The 26470-nt window shown below is 34.1% G+C and overlaps 1 protein-coding gene across 2 annotated transcripts in view; it reads right to left on the reverse strand.

The window, feature by feature from the left end:
- Positions 1–26470, reverse strand: part of LOC141405870 (liver carboxylesterase 1F) — a 44987-nt gene that overhangs the window by 5369 nt on the left and 13148 nt on the right. The window contains exons 1-3 of one of the 2 annotated variants that reach the window (XM_073990714.1): positions 743–1149; positions 584–676; positions 355–522 (exon numbers count right to left, since the gene is read on the reverse strand). In XM_073990714.1, coding sequence (XP_073846815.1) covers positions 355–522; positions 584–676; positions 743–874 — 393 coding nt within the window. In that variant the 5' untranslated portion in view covers positions 875–1149. Of the gene's footprint in view, positions 1–354; positions 523–583; positions 677–742; positions 1150–26470 lie in introns of those variants that run through there. The other variant, XM_073990715.1, reaches the window with a different exon arrangement.

Genomic DNA, 26470 nt, shown 5'->3' on the forward strand with positions numbered 1-26470 from the left:
GGCAATCACTTTTGCTCTTGCTCGTGAGCCAGAGCTTAGGCACACCTGTAGTGGGATTCTCTAACGCATTTTTTGGTTACCGACAAAAATCGGTAAAATTGAAATATGTAAATGCTTATTATTTCGGTAATTAACAAAATTTGTCAGTAAGTCAGTAACAAAAATAAAGTTGTCGCCAATTCCTACCGATAGCAACAATGTTGTCAACTTTTAATCATACTTTTCATTCATAAATTTGCGTTTTAATTTTACCGATTTTAGTCGGTAACCAAAAGTGCGTTAGAGAATCCCACTACAGAAAAGTAGAGAACAACTACCACATACATACATGTGTACATGAAACTTAATACTCACCTCAGATACCCAAATATTCATATACAGACAATCTTCACTCATTTCAGCAGGTCTAGCCAATATTTCATCTGAAGTTTCATCGTAAATTGTATTTGACAATTGCGGACATATGGGTTTCATGCTCATGGCTTGTAGGGTTCTATTCCAGCCCATGTGAGGTTTTGGTGGCTACAATGCAATATAATTAAAAATAAAATCTATGTTTATATGATGATGTCAAATAACTTACTGCAAAGCGAAGTTCACCAATGGGTGCTTGGGCATAGGGTATCCCCAGAAAAGCATACACAGCGGAACGTGCAGAATCTGGAAAAACTTTCAGCTATAAAAATGGAAATATTGTTAGAACAAAAATTTATCTACTGTCACACGTTTGTCATCAGTTTACCCCCACTAAAGTCCCCTGTTTCAATTTAATATGGGTTTGTTGAGCTCCAGTTCCAGTGACCCCACTGGCCACTAGCCAAATGAAAAGTATAAGTTTTCCATTGAAAATTTTCTGCTTAATTTTAAAATCCATTATGTCAGAGGGTTGAACTTCTTTTTCGCTCTTCTAGTACGGCTAGTGGTGTTGTGAATTTTCAATTATTTTCATATTGTGTCGTGTAGTGGAACGAACCAAAGTTACGCTTAATTAAAATCCAATCCAGATATTTCGTTCCAACGCAAGCTTTTTAATATATACTGATGATGATGTGTGTTTGGATGTTGTCGTTTGTTTCGTATGTTGGGAGTAATGTTGATCTTTCTTTTTTTGGACGGCGGGTGTTGTTGCTTTGACTACTTTCCATAAACTAAATTCAAAAATTCTGGACAGTGATAGTAGCATGCGAACGCTGGAGGAAAAACCAAAACAAACAGAACAGAACTCCCCACACATGACATGTTATTGGAAATTCGTTGATGACAACGAAAGCCAGTAATCTCCATGGACAGGCCACCAGTTAGTGTTAACTGTGTCGGTGAGTGTTGAAGTTAAATGGGAAATTCAACCATCCATGGAACGCAATGAAGGCGCTCAAATCTCAAGTATACTCATGTACATATTTTCGATTTGTTGACATTTGACTGTTGCATTGGTTTTGTAATAACGGCATTACATTGTTTCTACAGAAGGTAGGTCAGTTGGACGAAAACTTAGTCGTTTTTTCTGTATAAATAGTTAACATGGCCCTCAGAGGTCTGGGAAATGGAAATATTGGAATCAGAATATTTATGTGCAAAGAAACATGAATCGTAACAAGTATAAAAGCGGTAAGTTTGGCCGGTTCGAACTTGTTATATCTTACACCATGAAATATTTTGAATTAATACAGAATATTTGTTCCTTTAATTGGTCAAAAAATGAAGCTAAATACTTTACATTACCTAAAATTAGCCGATATCGTTATATGAGAGCTATACAAAAAGTAGGGTCCATGTCCAGAATTTTTGTGGAGAAGTTTTGTAGCCAGTCAAGTTAAATAATTGCAGCTAAAATCCCCAACATACCTATAATCAGGAGGTACAGTTAAATGGGGGCTATACCAAGTCAATTTTCGAACTTAACACTGCCTGCAGCCAAATCTCAATTCATTGGAAGGCTAGAGTGATAACCATAGACGGACGGACAGTCAAGAAAACATATAGTTTGAAAAGTATACTTTAAACCAGTAAGGAAAGGATCAAATTCGATACCCAACACCATTGTGAATATGTAAAATATATTTCTGGACCGAATTCACTCACACATTCCAAATTTCATCAAAATCGGACGTATATAGCGTGTTTGGTGCAGCAAATACATAAAATCGGCAGAAAATATATGTACCAAGGGTGAACCAATTTCGATATAATTTGGTACATTTATTTCTACACCGAATTCAGTTACACATTTAAAATTTCATCAAAATATATATGGGAGCTATATCCAAATCACTACCGATTTTCAGCAAAGCAATAGCGTTCTTCCTATGGTTACAAAAATTATATTCCTCATTTTTCAGCTGAATCGGACAATAAATGGGATCCGTACGTTGCGAACGGACAGACGGACTGACATGCATAAATCGACTCAGAAATGATTCTATGTATACTCGTATGCCTAGAAGGACCTATGGCTCTATCTCGTTACCTTTTGTATTTTTCATGCAAATGCACAAATACATACATATGTAATACCCCTTACCACAGTGTGATGTAGCGTCAAAAAATATACCACATAATTACATACATTATTAATTCATAATTATTTCATACTTTTCATGTTGTTTTCACTTTTTGTAGCCAAATCTATTTCGCTTATGTCAGCGTTCGAAATCTCCAAACACGTAAGATAACATGTTTTCCATAACAAAATATGCATTCTGATCAAAATCTACTTATAAAAGTTAGTATGGAAATGTTTGAGTACAATTTAAAACCATGGCTCCATACTGATTTAGTTGGTGGTGAATTTATGCTGTACTCTGTTCGTTGAAAATCATTGATGCATGGTTCCGAATGCTGCAATAAAAGTGGTGGATTTTCATTTGAACAATAGATAGTAACATATGTACATATGTATGTATGTGTGTTGGTTCACGTTAGTAAAAGAATGGAATGGACAAAAGCAATTGAAATTTAATAATGCTATCAATGGAAGGTCAATGGAATTAAATAGAAGTTCGTTGATCATGCTTATATAGGTAATTATGTATTACTGCTCTATATGTTTGTTTTATACTGGAATTTTGTAATATTATTCAGATCGAATCGATTTTGGTTTTCATATCGATGGCTTACTTCCTTAACCTTGTATCTTAAAAAATAAACATTTTCAGGAGAGATAAAAACGATGTTCGTCCTATTGGAGGTATTTGGTGCATCAAGCGCGCAAATTCTGATTAGAAATGAGTGTGCCAAATTATATTAAAATCGGTTTAAATTTGGATATAAGTCCTATACATATACACTGTTCTACGCAACTATCTTTTGAATGCAGTCCTCGGTGTACATCCCCCATCTATCGCAGCTGGGAATCGTCAGCTGCCACGTCAAACCAGAGTAGTTTTGACTCAACTACGCTCGGGATGGTGCAACCGTCTAAATTCCTATAGGGCAAGAATCAATGGCACCGTGCAAAACATCTGCCCAGCATACGAGATATGCCCGCACAACACCTGTTTTCAACAGTACTGCCATACCTACTCAACTAAATTTTATTATTTTATGCTGGGACAGAATAAATCATAGAGAATAGTATTCTTTCTCAGTTTCGCAAGCATCTGTAGCCTTAAGCGCTCGGCACATACGGTCCGTTTAGTGACACGTTGGGACACGCGTTGTTCCAAAACAGTTAAATTATGTTGAACTTTAAAAACTTGGCTTCACTTACACTTTTTTCATGTGGTTGTTGTAACGCAACGCTCAACGCACCGTATGTGCCGAGCGCTTTAATGGGACACGCGTTGCGTGACGCGTTGAAAACAACAACCACATGAAAAATGTGTAAGTGATGCCAAGTTTGTTTTTAAAGTTTTCATGTGGTTGTTGTAACGCGGCGCTCAACGGACCGTATGTATTTGGCCCCTAAGGCTTCCCATGTCTTAGCGAATAGTATTTTATCTCTTTTTCCAAATAAAACAAATTGTTTCCAAGTTAACCAACTTTATTGCTCTGCAGCTTGATCACAATACAAAGATTGAACATAATTTCTATGGCCAGATGGGCACAAGTATGTAAAATCATTTTGATAGAATTTATCTCCTACATAATACGAGTATATGCAAATATTATAGTCCAGTCAAAATAGAGATTGAAATAGCAAAAATTCCCACAAAGCTGAATTTTGGTGGATAGCTATTGTTTGTCATTAGAAGCAACGTCCTAAAAGTCCCCATCAATCTTGAAAACGGTGAGTCTAACCAAAAAGCGACTAAAGCAAATATTGTAGACAGAAATTCTGTACAAGTTTGGTCTTCATATTTTTTTCCTAGAAGGAACCATTCTTGAGATATAGCGGTTCTAAACAAAGATCATTTATACACACTTATAAGGAAAAACACGCACATATTCAGGTGAAGCGGCTAAAATAACCAGAGTAACCGGGTTTGTGTGATTCGTTGAATACCGAAATATATATATATATATATATATATATATATATATATATATATCTATACTTATAAAAGAGTTCAGTAATGATGACTCACTGACTCACTGATTCACTGACTGACTGACTGACTGATAATCAACGCCCAGACTAAACGGCTAAAGCTAGAATCTTGAAATTTTGGGTGAGGGTCACTCTTGGTCCGAAGGTGTCAGATAAGGCTGGATTTTTGGAAATTCGAACTAGAACTGTACTAAAAGTACTAAAAGGTAATAAATATGGTACCCTTTGTATTAGGCAAACGCGAAGAGCTAGAATTCTGAAATTTGGAATGAGGTTCACTGATGGTGAGTTTGAAAGGTGTACCAAATGGTTTTTGGAAATTCGAACTATAAGTGTACGAAAAGTACTAAAAGTTACTAAATTTAGTACTATTTGGTATTACATGAACGGATAGAGCTAAAATCTTGAAATTTGGAATGCAAATCAAGGTTAGGAAGATGAGTTGATACAAGGAGGTGGTTTTGAAAATGTGCACTCATGTGTACGAATAGTACTAAATGGTACTAAATTTGGTACAATTTGAATTAGGGCGAACCGATAAAGTTGGAATTCTGAAATTTGTGAATTACTATTACTGTTGGAGTGTAGGTTAGAGATATGGAGGTAGTTTTCGAAGTTCGTACATATGGGTACGAAAGGTACTAAATTGTACCAAATAAGGTGCAATTTGGATTTGGGGGAACGGATGGAGCTGGAATCCTGAAATTTAGAATTAGGATTACTGTCGGGGTGTAGGATAGAAGTATTTTGGAAATTCGTACTTTTGGGTACGAAAAGTACTAAATGGTACCAAATTTGGTACAATATGAATTTAAGTGATCGGATACAGCTTGAATAGTGAAATTTGAAATTAAGATTACTATTGGAGTGTGGGATTGGGATACTTTTGGAAATTCGTACTTATGGCAACGAAAAATACTAAATGGTACCAAATTTTGTACAGTTTGGATTTGGGTGATCAGATACATTTGGAATCCTGAAATTCGAAAGTAAGATTACTTTTGGAGTGTTGGATAGAAGTAGGTTTGGAAATTCGGACCTATGAGAACAAAAAGTACTAAATGGTACTAAATTTGGTACAATTTGGAATACGGTGATCTGATGCAGCTGTAATTCTGAAATTTGGAATTAAGATTATTGTTCGCGTGTAGGATTGAGGTAGTTATGGATATTGGTACTCTTGGGTACGAATAGTACTGGGTGAACGGATATAGCTGAAATTCCGAGATTTGGAATAAGGAGTACTATTGGAGTGTGGATAGATAAAGTTTTGGAAATTTTTAGTTATGGGTAGGAAAAGTACTAAATAGTACTAAATTTGGTACAATTTAGATTTCAATAATGGGATACATTTGGAATCGTGAAATTCGGAATTAAAATTGTTGTTGGAGTGTTGATAGAGGTAGGTTTGGAAATTCGTACTTTGGATACGAATAGTACTAAATGGTACCAAATTTGGATTTGAGTTATCGGATGTATCTGGAATTCTGAAATTCGGAATTAAACTTATTGTTTGAACATAGCACTGAGGTAGTTTTGAAAATTTGTACTTATGTGTACGAAAAGTACTAAATGGTACCAAATCTGGTACAATTTGGATTTGGGTGAACGGTGAACTGGAATCCAGAGATTCGGAATAAGGATTGCTGTTGGTGTGTAGGATTGATGAAGTTTTTGAAATTTTTAGTTTTATGGGTACGAAAAGTACTAAATGGTACCAAATTTTAATTTATGTGATCGGATACATTTGGTATCCTGAAATTCGGAATTACGATTACTGATGGAGTGTTGAAAGAGGAAGGTTTGGATGTACGTACTTTGGATACGAAAAGTACTAAATGGTATCAAATTTGGTACAATTTGGATTACTGTGATCGGATGCAGCTGTAATCCTGAAATTTGGAATTAAGATTACTGTTGGCGTGTAGGATTGAGGTAGTTGTAGAAATTCGTACTCATGGGTAAGAAAGTACTAAATGGTACCAAATTTGGTACAGTTTGCATTTGGGTGAACGGATATAGCTGGAAACCCGAGATTTGGAATAAGGAGTACTGTTTGAGTGTAGGATTGATAAAGTTTTGGAAATTTGTAGTTATGGGTAGGAAAAGTACTAAATAGTACTAAATTTGGTACAATTTGGATTTCAGTGATAGGATACATTTGGAATCGTGAAATTCGGAATTAAAATTGATGTTGAAGTGTTGATAGAGGTAGGTTTAGAAATTCGTACTATGGATACGAATAGTACTAAATGAAACCAAATTTGGATTTGAGTTATCGTTTGAACATAGCACTGAGGTAGTTTTGAAAATTTGTACTTATGGGTACGAAAAGTACTAAATGGTACTAAATTTGGTACAATTTGGATTTTGGTGATCTGATGTAGCTGCCATCCCCAATTTTGAATTTAAAATACCTGTTGAATTGTAGGATTGATAAAATTTTGGAAATTTTTAGTTATGGGTAGGAAAAGTACTAAATAGTACTAAATTTGGTACAATTTGGATTTGAGCGAACGGATAGAGTTGGAATCAAGAAATTTGGAATTAAGATTATTGTTGGAGTGTAGGATTGATGAAGTTTTGGAAATTCGTACTTATATGTACGAAAAGTACTAAACGGTACTAAATTTGGTACAACTTGGATTTGAGCGAACGGGTAGAGCTGGAATCAAGAAATTTGGAATTAATATTACTGTTGGAGTGCACAATGGTGCCGCTTCTTTGTAAACGTGGACAAAAATAGAGAGAGATGATCTAGATTGATGAATTTTTTTACAATTACTTTCGACGGCATAGGAATGAAAAATGCTAACTTTGGTCCATATCGGTTCAGATTTGGATATAGCCCCCATATATATCTTTTTCCGATTTTGCTGTAACTCGGTCAATTTTTATTGAATGGCCTTCAAATTTAATATGCGATATTTTCTTAGACCACTAATTAGTTTTACCGATGCTAACAGAAATCGGTTCAGATTTGGATATAGCCCCCATATATATCTTTTTCCGATTTTGCTGTAACTCGGTCAATTTTTATTGAATAGCCTTATAATTTAGTATGCGATATTTTCATAGACCACTGATTAGTTTTACCGATTAAAGCAAAAATAATTTTGCATTTTGACTTTACAATGGACCAACTACCTCCTTGCAAAACAATGTTCAATATAGATCCACGTTTAGCTATAGACCCCATATAAAGGTACCGTCCGATTTTCGGTATTTTGAACTATTTAAGCCAAATTTACGAACCGATATGGCTGTATTTCTGTATTTTCACTTCTTAGTGAACAAAATACCTCCTTGCAAAAAAATGTTCGATATAGATCCACACTTTTTTATAGTCCCCCTCTCTATAATGGTACATCCAAGTTTTAGTCGTTTTGTCGATTAAAGAAAAATATTCATATCAACAAAATGTCTCTTACCGAGGTGCTAAACTTTTATTTTCAGTTATATAAAAAATAAACATATGATGTAAAATAAACTAAATCCGATAATTTCGAATTTTGTTGTTTGCTGAGAACAATGTTCGTACTCGTACATTCCATTTTTACATATAGAGGTGCGTGCTTTTACAGGCGGGCGTGCGCTTTATAATGGGAATAACATACAGGGTGGCAGGTATGGGCAGCTGGATTTCATTTTATCGTAAACTAAAGACTTTCCCCTGTATTTTGAAAAAAATACGGGCTTGCCCTTACGGGGCCTTAATTAGTAAAACTCAACATAATTTTATAGTAATGATATTAAAAATAGCACAAAAAGTGATTTACAAAAAATTTATTTTTAAGGAAGTTAGAAAACGAATTATGAATTTGTTTCTTCGTAGGAATATTGTATATTGTCAATGCCGTCAAATATAAGTGTGATTTTGAAAATTGTACATTTATCTCTTAAATTTTTTATAATTTCACTTATAAGCTTCGAATGCATTGCAGATCTATTTTACGTTTTTAAGGCGCCACATACAAATCTCAACTTCTTCGACCTAACTTGGCATATTACAGCTGTAAATTGGGAAAAAGAATACTGGATATTAACAATTTAATGTGTTTAGAGAATATTTATTTCAATTACAATCAAATTTGACGCCATACATTTTTCGATTTTTGTCCACGGGCGGAACCACAGTGGAGTGTAGGATTGAGATATAGAAGTAGTTTTTGAAATTCGTACTTATGAGTGCGAAAAGTACTAAATTTGGTACAATTTGGATTTGAGCAAACGGCTAGAGCTGGAATCTTGAAGTTTGGAATTAAGATTACTGTTGGGGTGTAGGATTGATGAAGTTTTGGAAATTCGTACTTATATGTACGAAAAGTACTAAACGGTACTAAATTTGGTACAACTTGGATTTGAGCGAACGGGTAGAGCTGGAATCAAGAAATTTGGAATTAATATTACTGTTGGAGTGTAGGATTGAGATATGCTACAACTTGGATTAGAGCGAACGGTTAGAGCTGGAATCTTGAATTTTGGAGTTAATATTACTGTTGGGGTTAGTTTTGGAAATGCGTACTTAGTTTTAGAAATGCGTACTTATGCTTACAAAAAGTACTACATTTTGTACAATTAGGATTTAGGAGAAATTATAGCGCTCGAATCCTAAAATGTGGAATTAGGTACACTTAGGGGTACGAAATGGTTCCATGTATGGTACAATTTTGTATTGGATGAACGGATAGATCTGGATTCGTGAGATTTGGAATTAAGATTATTGTTATCATTTGCTTATAACGTCCGATTTAAGAAATATGTGCCATAAATATACGTAAAAAGTTGTAAATGGCACAGGATTTGGTACAATTTGTTATTGTGTAATGGGAATTTTGAAATAATAGGAGGAGGTTCGTATGTATATATTTACATGTAAAGTACTAAATAGTTCTATAATTGGGGGAACAGGTACAGCTAGAAATGAGGATGGCGGTTGTTGGGTTAGGCCGTATTTGCGCTGAGAAACTCAATTAAAATATCTCAAAAAATGTGGATTGCTCTTGATGTGTAGGCGTGACAAAAATCGAACTAAAGTGGTACGTATTAGTTACAAAATAACCAGATATATCGCGCGAAATGCCCTTGTTAAAATAATGGGTGGGAAAGGAAGTTCGTAATGAGGATTTTTGCTGGGTTGTAACAGAAGCTACTGTTATTATGTTAACCTAACATGTAAATGATGTTAACATATGTATGTATAATGCATAAATGAAAATTATGTTAATTAAAATTGATCTTCATAATATTGATATTTTGTTATAGTCATAATATAAAACTTATAATTATAAAAAATGGTGAAACGGGCCGATACAAGTTTGATTTTTTAACATGTGGGTTAGATTGTTTGGTGCTGAGCACATCATGTGTCCGTCCGATTGGTTCAGATTTGGATATAGCTCCCATATATATTTTCAGCTGATTTGAATAACAAGATTGAACGTATATTTTGTTGAAATTTGGACCTACCTTACTGCTTTTTATAATAATTTAGTTAAATTATTATTTAAGTGTGCGTTTATAATTATCATGATGAACCAGTCAACCCCGATTTATTTGACATGTAATATGTATATAAAAACAGCTGTCTCATTAATCAACATAGAGTAATAATCGCTAGTATAAATACATGTAATACGATTACTACTACTGCATCATATATTCATTTGTTCCATCGTATGTATGCACATTAGGGTTATGCCTTTTTTACAACCTCGTATCTTTGTTAGGGTGTCCAAACCCGGTTAACCGGATACCTGGTTTTGAGTTACAAAACCGAAACCGGTTTTTGCCAAAAACGTCATTTTCGGTTAACCGGAAAACCGGTTAATTGTGTCGGAAAAACCGGTTAATTGTGTCGGTTAACCGGTTTCAAAAAAATAGTAATATTTTTAATATTAAATTAAAATTGTATTCTTGAAAGTAAACTAAACTTAACTACCACAAGGTACGGGAAAAGTTGTAAATGTCAGGTACCTTTAAATTTGAAAAATATTTTGTTTAAAATGTATAGTTGTAGATTGGCACAACTTCAATTAAACGATCTATGAAAGCTGCGTATACGTAATATCACAAGGTAGTTTGAATTACTTTACTCATACGTTTTTGAATTAGTACAGTAAACTAAGAACATGTTGAATTTAAGGTTGTAAACGATAACAAACGGCACGATAATTTGAGGTTTTCAACACATGAGGGAGAATCCAGACTTAATAAAATGTAAACTTAATTCTTTTTGTACACAATTTTATATATGTAAAGGGTTTAACAATTTTTAGAGCACAATTTCAGTCCTTATTTTAATGTCTCCACTTCGAGGTTGAATGTCAAATAACAGGGATATTATGAGATAATTATACAATAACGAAGTCGTTTTACTTAATTGACCCCTTTCCGCACATTTTGAATCAAATATTTATCAATTATGAGTAATTTTGTACCTATTTTACAAAACTGGTTTAAAACCGAAAACCGGGTTTATTAAAAATTGAAAATTTCCGAAAACCGTTTTGTTTTTTGGACAGCCTAATCTTTGTATCATATTTTGATGAATTTTTACCTAAGATTACACATAATCTTAAAACCTCTCATACAACATCATTTTAACATTTTTCTTTATGAGCATTTTATCATATCATTACATATATATCATTTCAATATCATATATAACAATATTTCATATATCATATCAATTAAAAGTGGTTTGTGTGTGACCTTTATCAATACTTAATTTAGTTCATTCATTCGTCCGCACTATAGGTAATTTGGACAGGTTTTTAGGCAAAAAGTCAATTTTTGCACTTTTAATAACGCGAGTTTTCTAATTTGATTCGAAGAAAGAACATGTCAAATTCTATGGATGTGCAATTTGTTTTCAAAAATATTCAAAACTCGCGGTATAATTCGAAGTTAAAATCAAAATTTCGAAGACAAAATAAAAAATGTTAAAAAAGATTAAAAGTCGGAGCAGAATTTAAACGCAATTTGTAGGAGTTTGGTAATAATTAAATACAAAATTATGATATTCAGTGGAATGGTGGTGGTGTGTACTTTCTGTTTTAAGAAATAATTTTCTTCAAAATGTTTGTTACAGCAGAAGAAATCGTCATATAGGATACAACCTAAGAATAATTTTTTTTACAAAATTATAGTTTTATATTATAGACTTTTACAAAATTGTCCAACTTTGACCGTAATTCTGCTACCAGGAATACCTTCAGCAAAGGGTTTTGAATCAACTACATAATTACCAAGGTGCGATTTTTTGCGTTTTTTGAGTTATATCACTTTTTTGAAGGTGACCTCCTTGCAGAAAATATATATTTTTTAAATTTTTTGTTTGGTGAAGGAAATATTAAACACAAAAAAGCATCCGATTTGAACTAAAAAGACATTTTCTTTAAAGAAATATTCACCAGGTGTTCTAAAAATGTACAGGCGTGTTGTGGTCAACATTTTTGTTAATTATAGCCGTAATATGTTCTAACTAGAGATCACGATTGCGTGATTTATTTGGTCCTTTAAAAAAATAATATTTATAAAGATATTTTCGCCAATCAATATTTTAAACATATCAACGTTTATAAAAATCTTTTGGCGGATCAGTACTTTAGTTCATTGTAACCATTTTTCTTTTGTTTTAACCGCGTTCATTGGGTTGGAACGAATAAAATAGGTAAAATGAGAATAGGGGGTAGGAAAAAGAAAAGTTGTTCGCTATATACGGTGTTCGTTGTAAACAAGTTCGTCTGTAAAATTCTTATTAAAGCCTACTTTTAAATATCATATGCTAAAATATTTGAAACAAATCCAATCCATTTGAAAATCCAAACAAATTGTAAAAAATTCTACTCGCGGGGTAACAATTTTTGTTTGTTATAATCGTAATCGTTTTAAGAAGTTCAATGTATGTACAAATATTAAGAAAAATTCTTTGGAAACATAAAACTTTGTTCGCTATAAACGTAGTTTCTTATAACCGATGTTCGCTATATCCGAATTTTCCATTGTAATTCTTTGTTTTATCTTACTTTTACCTATAAAGCAATAAAAATGTATAAAAAGCCCACATATCCACCGCTATTAATTTTTGCCTCAAAAACAGGCCAAATTACCTATAGTGGTCCGATAGGAAATATTTTTGCAAGAAACATTTTTTTCATTTTATAGTAATTTTTTCACAAAAATATAATTTCAAAGTGGTTTGTGCTGGACCGTCTTAGTACTTAAAAGTAAACGTTATTAATTATTAGGCAAAAGTTCATTAATTTTCGCAACAGGAGCTCATTTTTGGGAAAAAGGTCAAAAAGCCTAACCCTAACGTACATACATATATGCCCCAGACAGAAACATACATATGTACATACGATTACATTGTAAGCGCTGCTCAAATAGCTCGTGAGTACTTTTAGTGCCGTATTGCAAAATATATGTATGTATGTATCTCTGCGCACATGACCACAATTTAATTAGATTTTTCTAAAAGCAAACAATGTTGGTGGTGGTGTTGATGGTTAGTTGCTTAACAATTTCTGCGGGACTATTGTTTTGTTCTGCAATTTGTACAATTTGAAACAATGCCCAAATGAGGGCAATGACTTTCACTGTAAATGCTGTGAATAGGTTAAGAGGATAACGATGCTTTGTTGTGAGGGTTCGTGGCAGCCTCCTAGTCAAATTGAATTTATATGCATAAATTTGTTGTACGTATTAATTGACGAGGTAGATAACAGAATTAAAGAGCTCCATCAGCACCATACAAAGATCGTATGATTCAATTACAGTGTTTTTATACCTTCCACCATAGTATGGAGGGTATTTTAAGTTTGTTTTTCTGCTTGTAACGCATCGAAATATTCATTTGCGACCCTAAAGCGGGGTACACACAACCAGTTTTGACTGTCAGTTTTGCTCAAATAATCGGTTGCTTGCCGGTGTTGCCGTTTATTTTTGACAGTCATTAGGCAACCACAAAATGTTTTAATGTTGCTGGACAGTTTGACAGTTAATCGATATTTCTTAAAAATCGACTGCTTAAAATGCGTATATCAATATGCATGTTCCTCCGTCTGTTGTAATCACTTTAGCATCCAAACAAATTGAGATAGAACGGTTTTAAATATTTTAAATAGACACTTATGGTTCCCAGCGGTCAATAAACTTCTCCACCAAAACATGTGGGTATAGGTTCACGTTTTGGAGTAGCCCTCATATAACAATGCAGCCTGTTTCGGGTACTTTTAAGTTTTTCTATAATTTTTCGACCTAAATTGCGATTTGGGGTTACCAGTAGTGACGTAGTGGGTGAAAGATACCAAGCAACGGTACTGGCTGGTTTTACCAAGGACTTATCTTGATCCCTCTTTCATCTCAAGTGGATCCTGTCTTCCTCGTGGTGTCACCTGGGGAGCTACCTTTAACACCCGTTATAGGTAGTAAGCTATCATTTGCTGCGCGTTCACCCATAAGAACGATAAAAACTTGGTGTGGGCGTTGGGCTAGTAACCCACCCCGTCAAAAAACAGCATACTATTAAAAAACAAAGAAAAATAAGAATACCAATCTTTTCTCAAGTTGAGGACCTTCGCAAACGTTTTAAGGACTATGATCTTCGGATTTACATCGGACAGAATAGGTGCAGCTTGCGCACTGGCCGATGTACTTGGTAAGTAGAAAGCCGATATTATCGCCTTACAGGAAGTTCTATGTAGTTGGACAGAAGTAAAGATCACAAACGATTACGCCCTGTATTATATCTACCAAGAAACGAAACATGAGCTAAATATCTCATCTCCAGATTCACTCCGGTTGATGACAGAATTGCCACAATCCGTATCTGCGCCCATGCCTCGATGACTTGGTCGTGATATTAAGATTGTTCTAGGATATTTTAATGTTAAAATTGGGAGGGAAATATCATCAGGTATCATGCTACAACGGAATGAGGCTAATCGATTTTGCAGACCCAAAAAACATGGTAGTTAATAGCATTAAATTCCAAAATCTCCCCATGTCTGCAGATTGGATAACGAAAAACCAGATCGATCATGTTGTGATAGACGAAAGACACTCTTCCAGTGTGTTAGATGTTCGATCGATTCGAGGAGCAAACATTGATTTGGACCATTTCCTTGTAGCAGCCAAGGAACGCACTCGTCTTGACCTATAATTGTTCGTTTATGGCAACAAATTATTTAAAAAAAAACTATGGGCTTTTTGTTCAAAACTCTTGATATTGGTCCTCAAAACAATATTCCGTCAAAATATACAAAGTTTATTTGCAATTTATAACAAATACGGACAAAAATTAGAATTAACTACTAGTTGGAGGTGACAATAAATGTATTGCACAAATTACTAAATCTACGGTTTTTTTTGGAGAATTACCAAAGTTATGTTCCATAATGAGTTGTCTATCCACTTTGGACATTCATTTCATTTCAATATTATTGGAATGACTTCATTTTTACTAAATGTATAGATATTATACACTGCTTTCATAATAAATCCCAAAAAGTTCGCCAAATCTAATAAAACTCATCAAATATGGAAATTATAAACCTTCTAGAAAAGCTGGAATACCGAATTTTTGGGTAGTATATTTTTTACCAAGCAAAAAAGTATGAGAAATAGGGTTCACGGGCATAACAATGATTGGGAATACATCCCCATTAGGTCCAAATTTTTTGGGTCCAATTTAAGAAAAAAATAGAAAAAGGTCCTCCAACGAAAGATCAAGATTTAGGTAAAATTGGAGAACCAGTACCCTTAGAGTGTAACATGCCGAACCTTAATTTTAATTAAAATATCACCAACAAAGATATCGCAATAGCCGCTAATAGAACACAACTTTTCAGTTTAGCGATTTTAAAAATAATAACGAATATCACAGCTTTGGTTGAGGACCTTCCAAAAACAAAGCCTGGCTATGAACGTAGAAAATCCCATCTTTACAATGATGTAAAGCAGGTTGGCGTAGGTAGCCAAATAACGGAGATATCGCAATATCCGCTAATACATCTCATTTTTTATTTTTTTTCTGTCGCAATTTTGATTGGATTGTCACGAAATTTTGGATGTTAATGGTGGTCCAACAGAGAAAAAAAAACTATTGATTTTGGTAATGGTCGCATATTATTCAGGGGTCGGAATGTAAAAAAAAAAACTTATTTGGAGAAAAGGCCAACGTTTTATTTCAAAGCAAATTAAATCGAAAGCAAAACCTGGGAAGGAAAGTAGAAAATACCACCTTTACAACGATGTGAAGTAGGTTGTCATAGGTGGTCAAACAACAGAGATATCGCAATAGTCGGTAATGCATTCCTTTTTCCATATTTTGTGCAATCACACTACAGGTCGGAATTTTGATGGTTGGCGTACATCCCACTTTTCCATTTTTTATTTGAGTTGTTTATTTGAGTTGACATAGTCGTCCCCGACCCGACTATAGCCTTCGCTCATAAAAACAAAGAGATAATATTACTCATACGCAGTTCGTTCATACAAACGGCCGGTGTCCACTGAACTATATAGTGAACTAGGTCGTTCAAACGAAAGAGGTTTTAACAAAACTATTAGTCGTATGCATAAGTAAACTCGAAACGAAGACGACACTAACAATTCAAGCAAGAGGTAATCATTTTGAGTCAAAATTTTTGACAAAGCAAGAAAATTACCCTACATTGCCTTAATTATGAATCAACAATGTTTGTGTTTGGCTTTCAACAGAATGTTGATTACATTCTAACGCATAGAGAGGCGTAGTATCGTTTATTTCGTGTCATCATTATATTGTTCATCTTAGTAGATTTACGAATAGTGAGGTGTAACCATCAGCAGAGTGCATCTGTAAAGTCCGTTTGACCAAAAACTGAAAAACCATTGATTTTTTAAATTCTGATCCATCTGTAGTGCGATTCTCTAACTCATTTTTTGAGTTACTGACAAAAATCGGTATCATTAAAATACAAAATTATGAACGAAGAAAAGTTTAAATAAAAGTTGACAACACTGTTGGTATCGGTAGAACTTTACGACTACTTTTTATTGGTCGCTAACATACCGAATAATATCGTTAATTGCCGAAAATTTTAGACGAAAACTCAAAAAATTATTTAGAGAATCGCATTACTGGACTGAGTTTTACCGATATGTAGTGCTGTATGCCACGATAAGCCTATGTCCATCTCTATGGGACCTACGGAGATTTCAATAATTTTCTAAACATAAGGCAGTTATGTAATGGAAGTCTTGGTCTTGGTCAGACCTGTAATTTTAAATTACAAATGGTGTTATAAGTTGATCCTTCTTCCCATAGGACGCATTTTAGTGAGGTCGAGGATTTCCTTAACCTTAAACGACCTTAAACAATTTTTGAAAAGTTCTAAACTTCATATTAAAATTTCGGTAATCGATTAAAAATTCCGATAATTTCAGATCCAATTGTACCTATATTTTTGAGGTTTCGAACACTTTCTGAAGATTATGTGTTCAATATTAATTATTGCTCATTATGGGGAAATATTTTGAGATTATAGGGTGATAATTTCTTTTCTTTCTAATAATGATTTGATCAATACATCATCAATAAGAATTAACTTCTATAAAAGTTAATTTTTATATGTTAATTGATTTAAATGACAAAATCTTAGGGTGTGCTATTTATACGTCCCCTTAAAATTTGGGTGTCTTCTTAAAACCTTTTATTTTCTAACAATCGCAGATGATACTATTTACATATATTATTGAATCTGCTTTGGTACATCATAGGGAAAAAACAAAACTCTTAGCTGGCTGAAATAAGTTTTCTACAAGGGGGTGTGCTAATTACGTGACCAACACAGTATGTATGAATCGGAAGCATGGATACTTGCGTAAGCAGATGAGTCAGAACTTGTTATGTTTGAGAGGAACAGTCTTCGAAGGATTTATGTACCAATATGTGTTAACAGTGAATACCGAAGGTTACAACCCCGATGGAAGGACCAAGTTGAAGTTGATATCACAAAAAATGGCAGCCAAAACTGGAAAAGTAAAGAAGTTCGGTGCGTTTGGAAATCTATTTTTACAGCCTGTTTTTGTAAAAAAAATTGTTTATGAAACGAATTTGTTTTAAATTTAGTTAAAAAAAATTGAAAAACATTGGTCTGATTAAAACTTTTTTGAATTGTTCTCATTGAAAATTGTGTTATTGGTGACAATCGCCAAAAATGTTTAATATACAGACAAATTTTCAAAACAATTTTCAAAAAATGGCAAAAATCATTTTGGGAAGGGGTTGACATTTGTCCTGTACGACGCGATTTTACATGAGTTTTCAGCGAAATTCTGTAACAATCAACAAATTTCGGTTCAAAACGATGGGTTTTTCTCCATCGTTTTTTTCAGACGTTTTTGTTTGTATTTTTTTCTTGTGAAAACCAAAAATATACAAAAACCAACATGTGTTTTTGTTTGTGAGATAAACGAACGAATCGGGACATAACGTCGTTCTGTTTGGTACATAAAGTAAGTAAGTAGTCTAAAAACTTCTCCACCTATAATTTTGCGCAGGAAATAATAAATGTTAAATGTTACTTTATCATTAAATCTTAAAAAAATTAAAAATGTCCCATGGCACACTTTAGCTTATTAACTAGAATATCACTTTTATCGCCAGAATTTTTAATTCAGTTTATTTAAACAGCATTTAAATTTCCAATTCCAAGTTATTCAAACCCTATTCTAGTTTTAGTAATTTACTGTTGACCTTCTCTTCTAAGCAATTCAGTTAAATGTTCTTTGAAATTCTGTGATTTCTTCGAATCTCTCGTCTGCTTCGTTTATCGTTTCATGACAAATTGTTGGAGTACCATTTACTTTGGATTGACTTGTTCCCGAGGAGAAGAAAGAACATGTTGAATGTTGTTTGGAAAAGTTTCGATTTCTTCATGGAATTTAATGCACATTTTAATTTCATTTAAAATTGGTCTCTTGTGAGAGTTGCTTTTTAAAAAGGTGACAACTTGACAGTTGTTTGGAAAACTTTCCTCTCTATCTTTTGACTCTTTAATGCTGCTACTCCTTTAAATTCAATAACCTACTCGCAGCATGTTCAAAGATTCTAACATGCACTCATACACATGCATGCCTATGAACATGGTGGGATACACTTCCGGACATAAAACTTATAAATATGTTTCCGTATGTGTGTGTGTGCGCTGTTCGGTGTTCAGTGTTTAGTACAGTATGTGTGGTCCTTAAAGTTGAACAACAATTTTAAACTTTTTCTTAAGGTTTCTGACATTGTTGTAGATTATATTGAGTGTAGGTGTGTGTGTGTGCGGGTGTATGTTCTAATTTTCTTTGGCTACGACTACAAACTTGAAACTCTTGGCTTTGAGATGTTTTGCTGCAAGTGTCGATGTTGGTAAAAGTCTTGCTCTTATTTGACGTGATTTGCACACAATTGGTTTTGCGTCATGTACTCTTCCAATACACACACACAAACGGCCACAACATCATCCATCCGTGTTAGTTTTCCCGCGTTCCAAAACACACACACACTTTTACACTTTTAACAACCCTCCTCTACTTACCGCAGGTGACAAATTCGATTTTAGATTAAAGTCTAAAAGTGTCGAAGGTCATTCGGAACGAAACTTTTGTTAAGTTTTGCTCTCACTCAGATCGTATGAAAGTCACGCTGTCTGATATAAACAACAACAAACTTAACCAAGTTATTAGTTAGTAGTATTGGTAAGGAATTTCTTTGACTTCAGCTCGACTAGTTGTGGCTATTGTGACACTGTGTTGATGTTTTGTGTTTTTAACTAATCTTAGGAGGATTTTACAGCATTAGGTCGTCTGTGACTGGGAAAAGACAAAAATTCACATCGACTTCCATTCACACATCATTGATAAGGTGATACAGACTGTTTAGTAGCTGCATGTTCCTACTTAGGTGGCTATAATGGAAACATTGTTCCTGGTTTCGAGCGTTGGACTATGGGTCCAAGACAGGTTTTTGAGGCAACAAGTCACTGGAAGCTGCTGGAAATTTAAAATGTCGTTTCGATTTTTATATTGATCATAAAAATGCATCTTCAAAATTTGGTAGGAATCGGTTCAGATATAGATGTAGCTTTCATATATATGTTTCATCCGATTAAATTTTGTTTGTAGATTCTGTAGGTCTGAGAATAGATCTTAATGTAGTTTTTATACCGAGAAATGGAGATGGCGTGGGACCTCCCTCACATCGGGTTTTAGTCAAACGCGAAATCTCAGAGATTATTAGCCGTAAGAGATCATTCTAGAAACTGAGCACCCTATCTGTATCATTTATCAGATTATCTTGGTCTCCACAAAAGAGTGTAACTGCACCGAAGTCATATTTTTTTGGTAGAACTTACGGACCTTATTCGTGCTTCTATGTCTTTGATTTTTATACCCTCCACTACAGTATGGAGGGTACATAAAGTTTGTTTTTCCGTTTGTAACATGAAAACATGCTAAGTCGACTTAGCATACTATTGTTTGGAGGCGTCGATATAAAGTATATATTTCGTCACGTGAAATGCCCAAAGACGTAACCCTCAAAGGGTTACGTTGAGGGTTACGTCTTTGGTCATTTCAGGTGACGATTTTCTTGATCAGGATAAAATTCTGAGTCGATATAGCCATGTCTGTCCGTCCGTCTGTTGTAATCACTCTAGCGTCCACAATAATTGAGCTAGAACGCTATATTTTTGCACCAGAGTGTTTTTTTTTGCCACAGGCAGGTCAAGTTCGAAGATGGGCTATATCGGCCCACGTTTTGATATAGCTCCCATATAACGGTACCTCCCGATTGTCGTCATAAGTCTATGTTTAGGTATAGCCCTCTTGCAATGGTACCTCCCGTCTTTCGGTATTTTGAGGATTTTAGCTAAAATTTTTAAGCGTGCTTGCTGTAATTTTAAATTTGAATTTCTTAACGGTCACAACAAGGTCCATGTTTAGGTATATCCCCCATAAAACGGTACCTCCAGATTTTCGGTATTTTAAGGTTTGAACTACAATTTTTATCAGTAAATTGACACTTAAGGTTCTTAGGGGTCACAACACTTCTCCAACAAAATTTGTGGACATAGGTCCATGTTTAGGTATAGCCCCATAAAAAGGTACCTCCCGATTTTCGGTATTTTAAGGTTTGAACTACAATTTTTATCCGTAAATTGACACTTTAGTTTCTTAGGGGTCACAACACTTCTCCACCAAAAATTGTGGACATAGGTCCATGTTTTGGTATAGTCCCCATAAAACGGTTCCTCCCGATTTTCGGTATTTTAAGGTTTGAACTACAATTTTTATCCGTAAATTGACACTTAAGGTTCTTAGGGGTCACAACACTTCTCCACCAGAAATTGTGGACATAGGTCCATGTTTAGGTATAGCCCCCATAAAACGGTACCTCCCGATTTTCGGTATTTTAATGTTTGAACTACAATTTTTATCCGTAAATTGACACTTAAGGTTCCTAGGGGTCACAACACTTCTCCACCAAAAATTGTGGACATAGGTCCATGTTTTGGTATAGCCCCCATAAAACGGTACCTCCCGATTTTCGGTATTTTCAATTCAATTCAATTCAATTTATTTTTTATTTTTGCCTTATTAAGGCGAAGGCCATTAATAGTGATATTTAATTAATTCTCTTTCTAGTTGAGCTGTTAGGCCTTTGGAGATACATTGAAAAATTAGGAGTCTACCTAAGTCCCACGCATCCAACCATTACACTACGTTTCACGGGTGGTAAAGCCGATCTTCAGGTGTATTAGGATGTTGTTGTTGTGGCAGACGAAGGCAAAGCTTGGAAACTAGTATATACATCGCACTTCATTAGATAAATGTATATGCGAAATTATGTCAGTTAATTGAAACTCCAAACTTTTCCTATAGTCCTGCTTGGTAATCCCATTTTTCAATGTTCACAAATACTATGGTAAGTTTTATTCCTACATCATTAGTAATTGCTCTTCTATATCAGAAGATATTTATTTTTGATTTGATCATCAATTATTGTCTACTAAAGTGTAATGGTTGGATGCGTGGGACTTCGGTAGACTCCTAGTTTTTCAATGTATCTCTAAAGGCCTAACAGCTCAACTCGAAAGAGAATTAATTAAATTTCAATTCAATTTATTTATTAATAAAAACACAGTACCTAGCCCACAGGGCCAAAAGGAGGAGGAGGATTTTTGCTAAAATTTTTGACTGAACTACACGTAAATCGAAAATCGATCGTGAAAAGTTTACCTTTGCCTAATAAGAATGGAATATTCTGCGGTTGTCTGCTGTATTTGAAGTTTTTCGATGTTCAGCTTTCGTGTTGAATCAGTTGGTACTTTATTAGTTATATACGTTCAATAATGTATGAACCTTTCCTGCAACAATATAGTAATTTAAATCGGTTTGTGCTTCTCGAATCGATAGTATGTCCAACACATTCGAAGATTGATTTTTTTAATTAATAAATTAATTACATACGTATTTCATATTTTCAGAAAGGCCAGAGTCCTCTTTTGAATTAAAATTCCTACTCCATTTTTCTTGCCACCTACGCTGTATCCCCTTTTACATATCCCATTTGGAATAAACAAATAACAAACCAAATAATTTCCGCATTCATTCATTTCCACAATCCCCAAATACTCCGACAACTTGATTACCAAATGAAAACTTTTTTAGACAAATATTCAAAAAATGCCAAAAACTCAGCATAACTGCAATAACTTGTAAGTTACATCAGCATAACAATCGACTAGCCATCCATACTTAGCGGAGTGCCCAAAGGAACATGAATACCCATATCCATCACCTCGCCGACTTGCCTAGCCATTGCCTTAAGCCCCCAAAACAATACTTATTTTGCTAACTTTAGCAAATATATTGAAAAAGTTTTGCACCGTAAAATACCTCAAGAGGAAAATTATTCTCAGACAGGTAGTAGTAGTTCTAGTTTCTTATTTTAGGCCATTTATAACGCTTGCCTGTCTTAAGAGAGGTCAGCAAATAAAATGTGCAATTCAAATTTCAAAACAACAGTTCAAATCTCATCAAGAAGAAATAAACAATAATGGCATAACTATTGGTAATTGGCAATTCAAAGGCACGCTAACGAGACATGGATGAGTGAAATGATTATTGCTTATTTGCAATTTGTATCTTGAGATTTTTGAAAATATACGAAAATATAAATGTACGTCGTTTTAGCAAATATTAAACCATTGTTCATATTCAAAAGTCCAGTAAAAACCATATACCGTTTTAGCCCAGCTGAGGGCAGTGATTGCTGTATGGGAATTTTAAACGATTTGCATGACCAAAGGACGAGAGGGAAGATACGTCTCAACATGTTTAATAAATTTGGCTAAACCGGAATGTTCTACGTTTCATGTTCTATTGTGGGTGTGTGACATATTTTATTATAATCTCATCTGATCTCAGTTGATAATCCATTTTAAACTTCACATAGCTCTGTCTAGCCTTTAGGCTAACGAGGGTATATGGTAATATTCAAAAATGTTTTACAATCGTTGAAGTTGAGGTTCACCATTTAATAAGTCGCGAACTGTCAATATATTTTATATAATATGAATATATTTATATTAATTGAAGTGTTTTAGCCGGGGTCTCATAATATAGACCATAATAAATAAATTACGTGGAAGCTGTGTTGGTGGTAATATAAAAAAATGGGTAAAAATGTGTTGAAGTTAGCAAGTTTTTTTGTGTTTTTTCTTGATTTCTGGTCAAACCAAGGAAAATTCAGACCTGAGCTCAAAGAAAGAATTGAAGAATACCCCTTGGGCAACATGGTTGTAATGTATGACTTCTCGATATATACAGTGCATCCCCCTTAAATCGATACTGACATTGTGAAGTTTTGAAATCGAGGTTTTTTGAATTTTTCTTATAATTGGAGGGCGCAACCAGATAATGACCTAATCTATTTATTGGATTGTAGAACTCTTGATTCCACGTCGTTTGATGTATATCTCATGAGTGTGCTCCGTACAGCTCCCTAGTAATAGGAGCCCAAAGTCGAATTTTTGGTGCGTAAATTTTCTTTAAAAACCTATTTTTTGGCTTCAAAATTTACAACTGTGACTCAGGTACCCTTGAACCACCCGTGATTTTAGTTTTTTTCCGCGCCGGATTTAATGAGCCCTACCGCGATCGAATCCATCCACTAAAACCGCTAATATAGATACCCTGAAAATAGGAAAATAAGCAAAATTTTATTTTGACTAATCCGCATACTAAACCGCGATTTCCCTTAAACTTTTTTACATAAATGGAATCCTTTATACGCGATTATAATATTTGTCAAAAAGGGGTGTCATAAATTACAGAGATTCGGGGGTAGTTTTCGTATTTAACCAAAAATAGAATCAGGTAGCACATCCGCGGTTCTTGACGAATCTGTATAAAATTTGTCTTATTGACGTATTTTTAACAGGGGGTCACTGAAATCGGATGCGCCTTATAATCATATGAACATCGTGTTATTTTTACCCACATGAAGCATTTTGGTGTAGTAAGATGCAACTGATGGCACACTTTGGTCGCTAAATGAAACATGGAAAAATGCAAACATATTGACAGAGATGCACTCCCTCTATGCGAAAAGCACATGCGCCTCAACTGATTTTAACTATTTCGCTCGTTATACGGTTTTTAACTTTTATGTTTTTTCTTTGATTTTAATATCAATATCACTCTTTATTTCCTAATTATATTGCTTATCACACTAAGCAAATATACTTTCACAATGATAAACTATTTTCCTTGAAGAGGTTTTAGCAAAATTATTCAGGTTTTGTTTGGAAATTTAGCGAAATAGTAGAATAACTCTCAAAAAATGTTTTCAAATTTTTTGTATTAAACCAAAAAATATATTCTTGAAATAATGTTTCAACAATAAACTTTTTCTTTTGTTGTAGCTGCAATATGCAATTTAAAAACCCAATCTATAAAATTTTGGTCTCACATTTTTCTGGACATTGTCTAGATTCTGTATTTTTAATTTATTTTTTTAGAGATTTTTATGGACTCTGTGTTAGAATAAATAAAATTTACTCCAAGATTACTTCATTATTTTTTGATTTTCCTCGAAAATGAAAATAAATATAGCAAATATTTAGGCGTCTACGGATAGATATTAAATGTTGTTACCGATTTATGTATACATTTTGGTATTACAACACAAAGGGGATTTTTAAATATTTTTTCTTTATAAGGGAATAAAACCCCCCATAACTTTTGGGCGCAGCATCCAATTTTGTGAACGCGAACAGATTTGAAACCACGATTTTTTTCTTAACCCATGTACCAAAAATCGTGAATGTGCTTGTAAAAAATTTTTTTAATTTTTTTTCAATGGAATTGTAAAGGAAATTTGAAATTTACCATATACACTTTGATACGATAAAAATGTGACTAATATCAATAATGGTTTTAGACCCCAAGTATATTTTGGGCGGAATTCGGTCTGGAGCGCATGATAACTTTCTCCGGTATCTCATACAATAGTTTAAAATTTTCCGCTAACTCTTAAACATTTTGTTATTTTAAGAAATAAAAAATAAAATGTATGTTCATTTTACATATTTTTATACATTCAATTCAGAATTCAGGTTATTTTTTAATTATTTTATCTAAATATAAATAATATTATAGTCTTAAGGACATTTATTGACATTTAAAATAGTTTCATATGTGTTATAAATAGATATATAAATAGAGTATTGTTGGTTAACAAAGGTATGTGGTATATGGACAATGTTGCCAATTATTTCATACTAGGGGACCCGGCGAACTTCGTCTCGCAGTCTGTTAGGCACTGAAGTCGATGGTTTTGGTTAAAATCTATTATACTATTATTGCTATCTCCTTGTCGAGTTCAATTGCAAATGGTTCTTTGTTTTGACCTATTTAGGACGATCTTTGACGCATATGCGCATTAGGCAATTGTACTTTCGGTAATTGTCAGTTTGTAGAAGAAAGAGGTTTTTTAGGAGCTCATTTAAATTTGCGTTTTAATCAATTAACCTATTTCGAACTGAGGGATCCTATTACTCCGATATTTTATAAAAGTAACCATCTTCGTCTGCTTTTCTTTCTGACTTCTCTGTTTAAAGAGATCTCCGCAATTTGAAAGTTCAGAATAAAATCATAGGTGAACACGGAGAGTGCATTTGTATGCAGAATCCTAATTTAAATTAGAGAGCCGCACTCTTCTTTTTCATCTCTGAATTAGATACAATGGATCTGGTAACACGGACAACTGCGGTAAATGTATCAATATCACAAATTAATATGTCGCCCGATACAGAATATTTGTCCATAATTCGATCAAAACATCTTCAGTATCTCCAATTTCTTACTTTTTATATCCTCAGCCTTTAGGCTAAATGTGCCTCATCGAAATAATAGTTTTAGACCCCAAGAGTGTTTGGATGAAGTTCTTTCAGACAATTTGGAGTCGATTTAGCCCTGTCCGCCCGTCTGGCTAGTGTGCACGATAACTCTCGAACGGATCAACCGAACCAAATGTTGAATTTTTTAATATCATAATTTAAGTTCGAAGTTAACCCATATCGGTCCTCTCCTTCGGGTACCTCCCCCACAAAAGTTCGACATTTTTATGTAAAATGGTGTGAACGATAACTACCGAAGGGCGCAATCGATTTGGTCCAAACTTTGCAAATCGTATTACTCTTTCCGTATATAGATCGGGTTTGAATATGGACCATATCAATCTACTCCTTCGTGTACCTAACACACAAAATTCGGAATAAATGAAGTCTAGGAGCTTCTCTCGGATGGTTTTGAAATTTTTCCAAAGTACAATTTTTTCGGGGGCAAGTCCATACTTCCTGAGATACTGGCCTAAAAACTCCAAGAAACCCTGACGGCACCATCTAAAATGCCAAATCCTGAAGATAACTCTCGCAA

The sequence above is a fragment of the Musca autumnalis genome, unplaced genomic scaffold (assembly GCF_047663935.1).
Source record: "Musca autumnalis isolate F117 unplaced genomic scaffold, ASM4766393v1 scaffold_5, whole genome shotgun sequence".
In the NCBI taxonomy this organism is placed as follows: Eukaryota; Metazoa; Arthropoda; class Insecta; order Diptera; family Muscidae; genus Musca; species Musca autumnalis.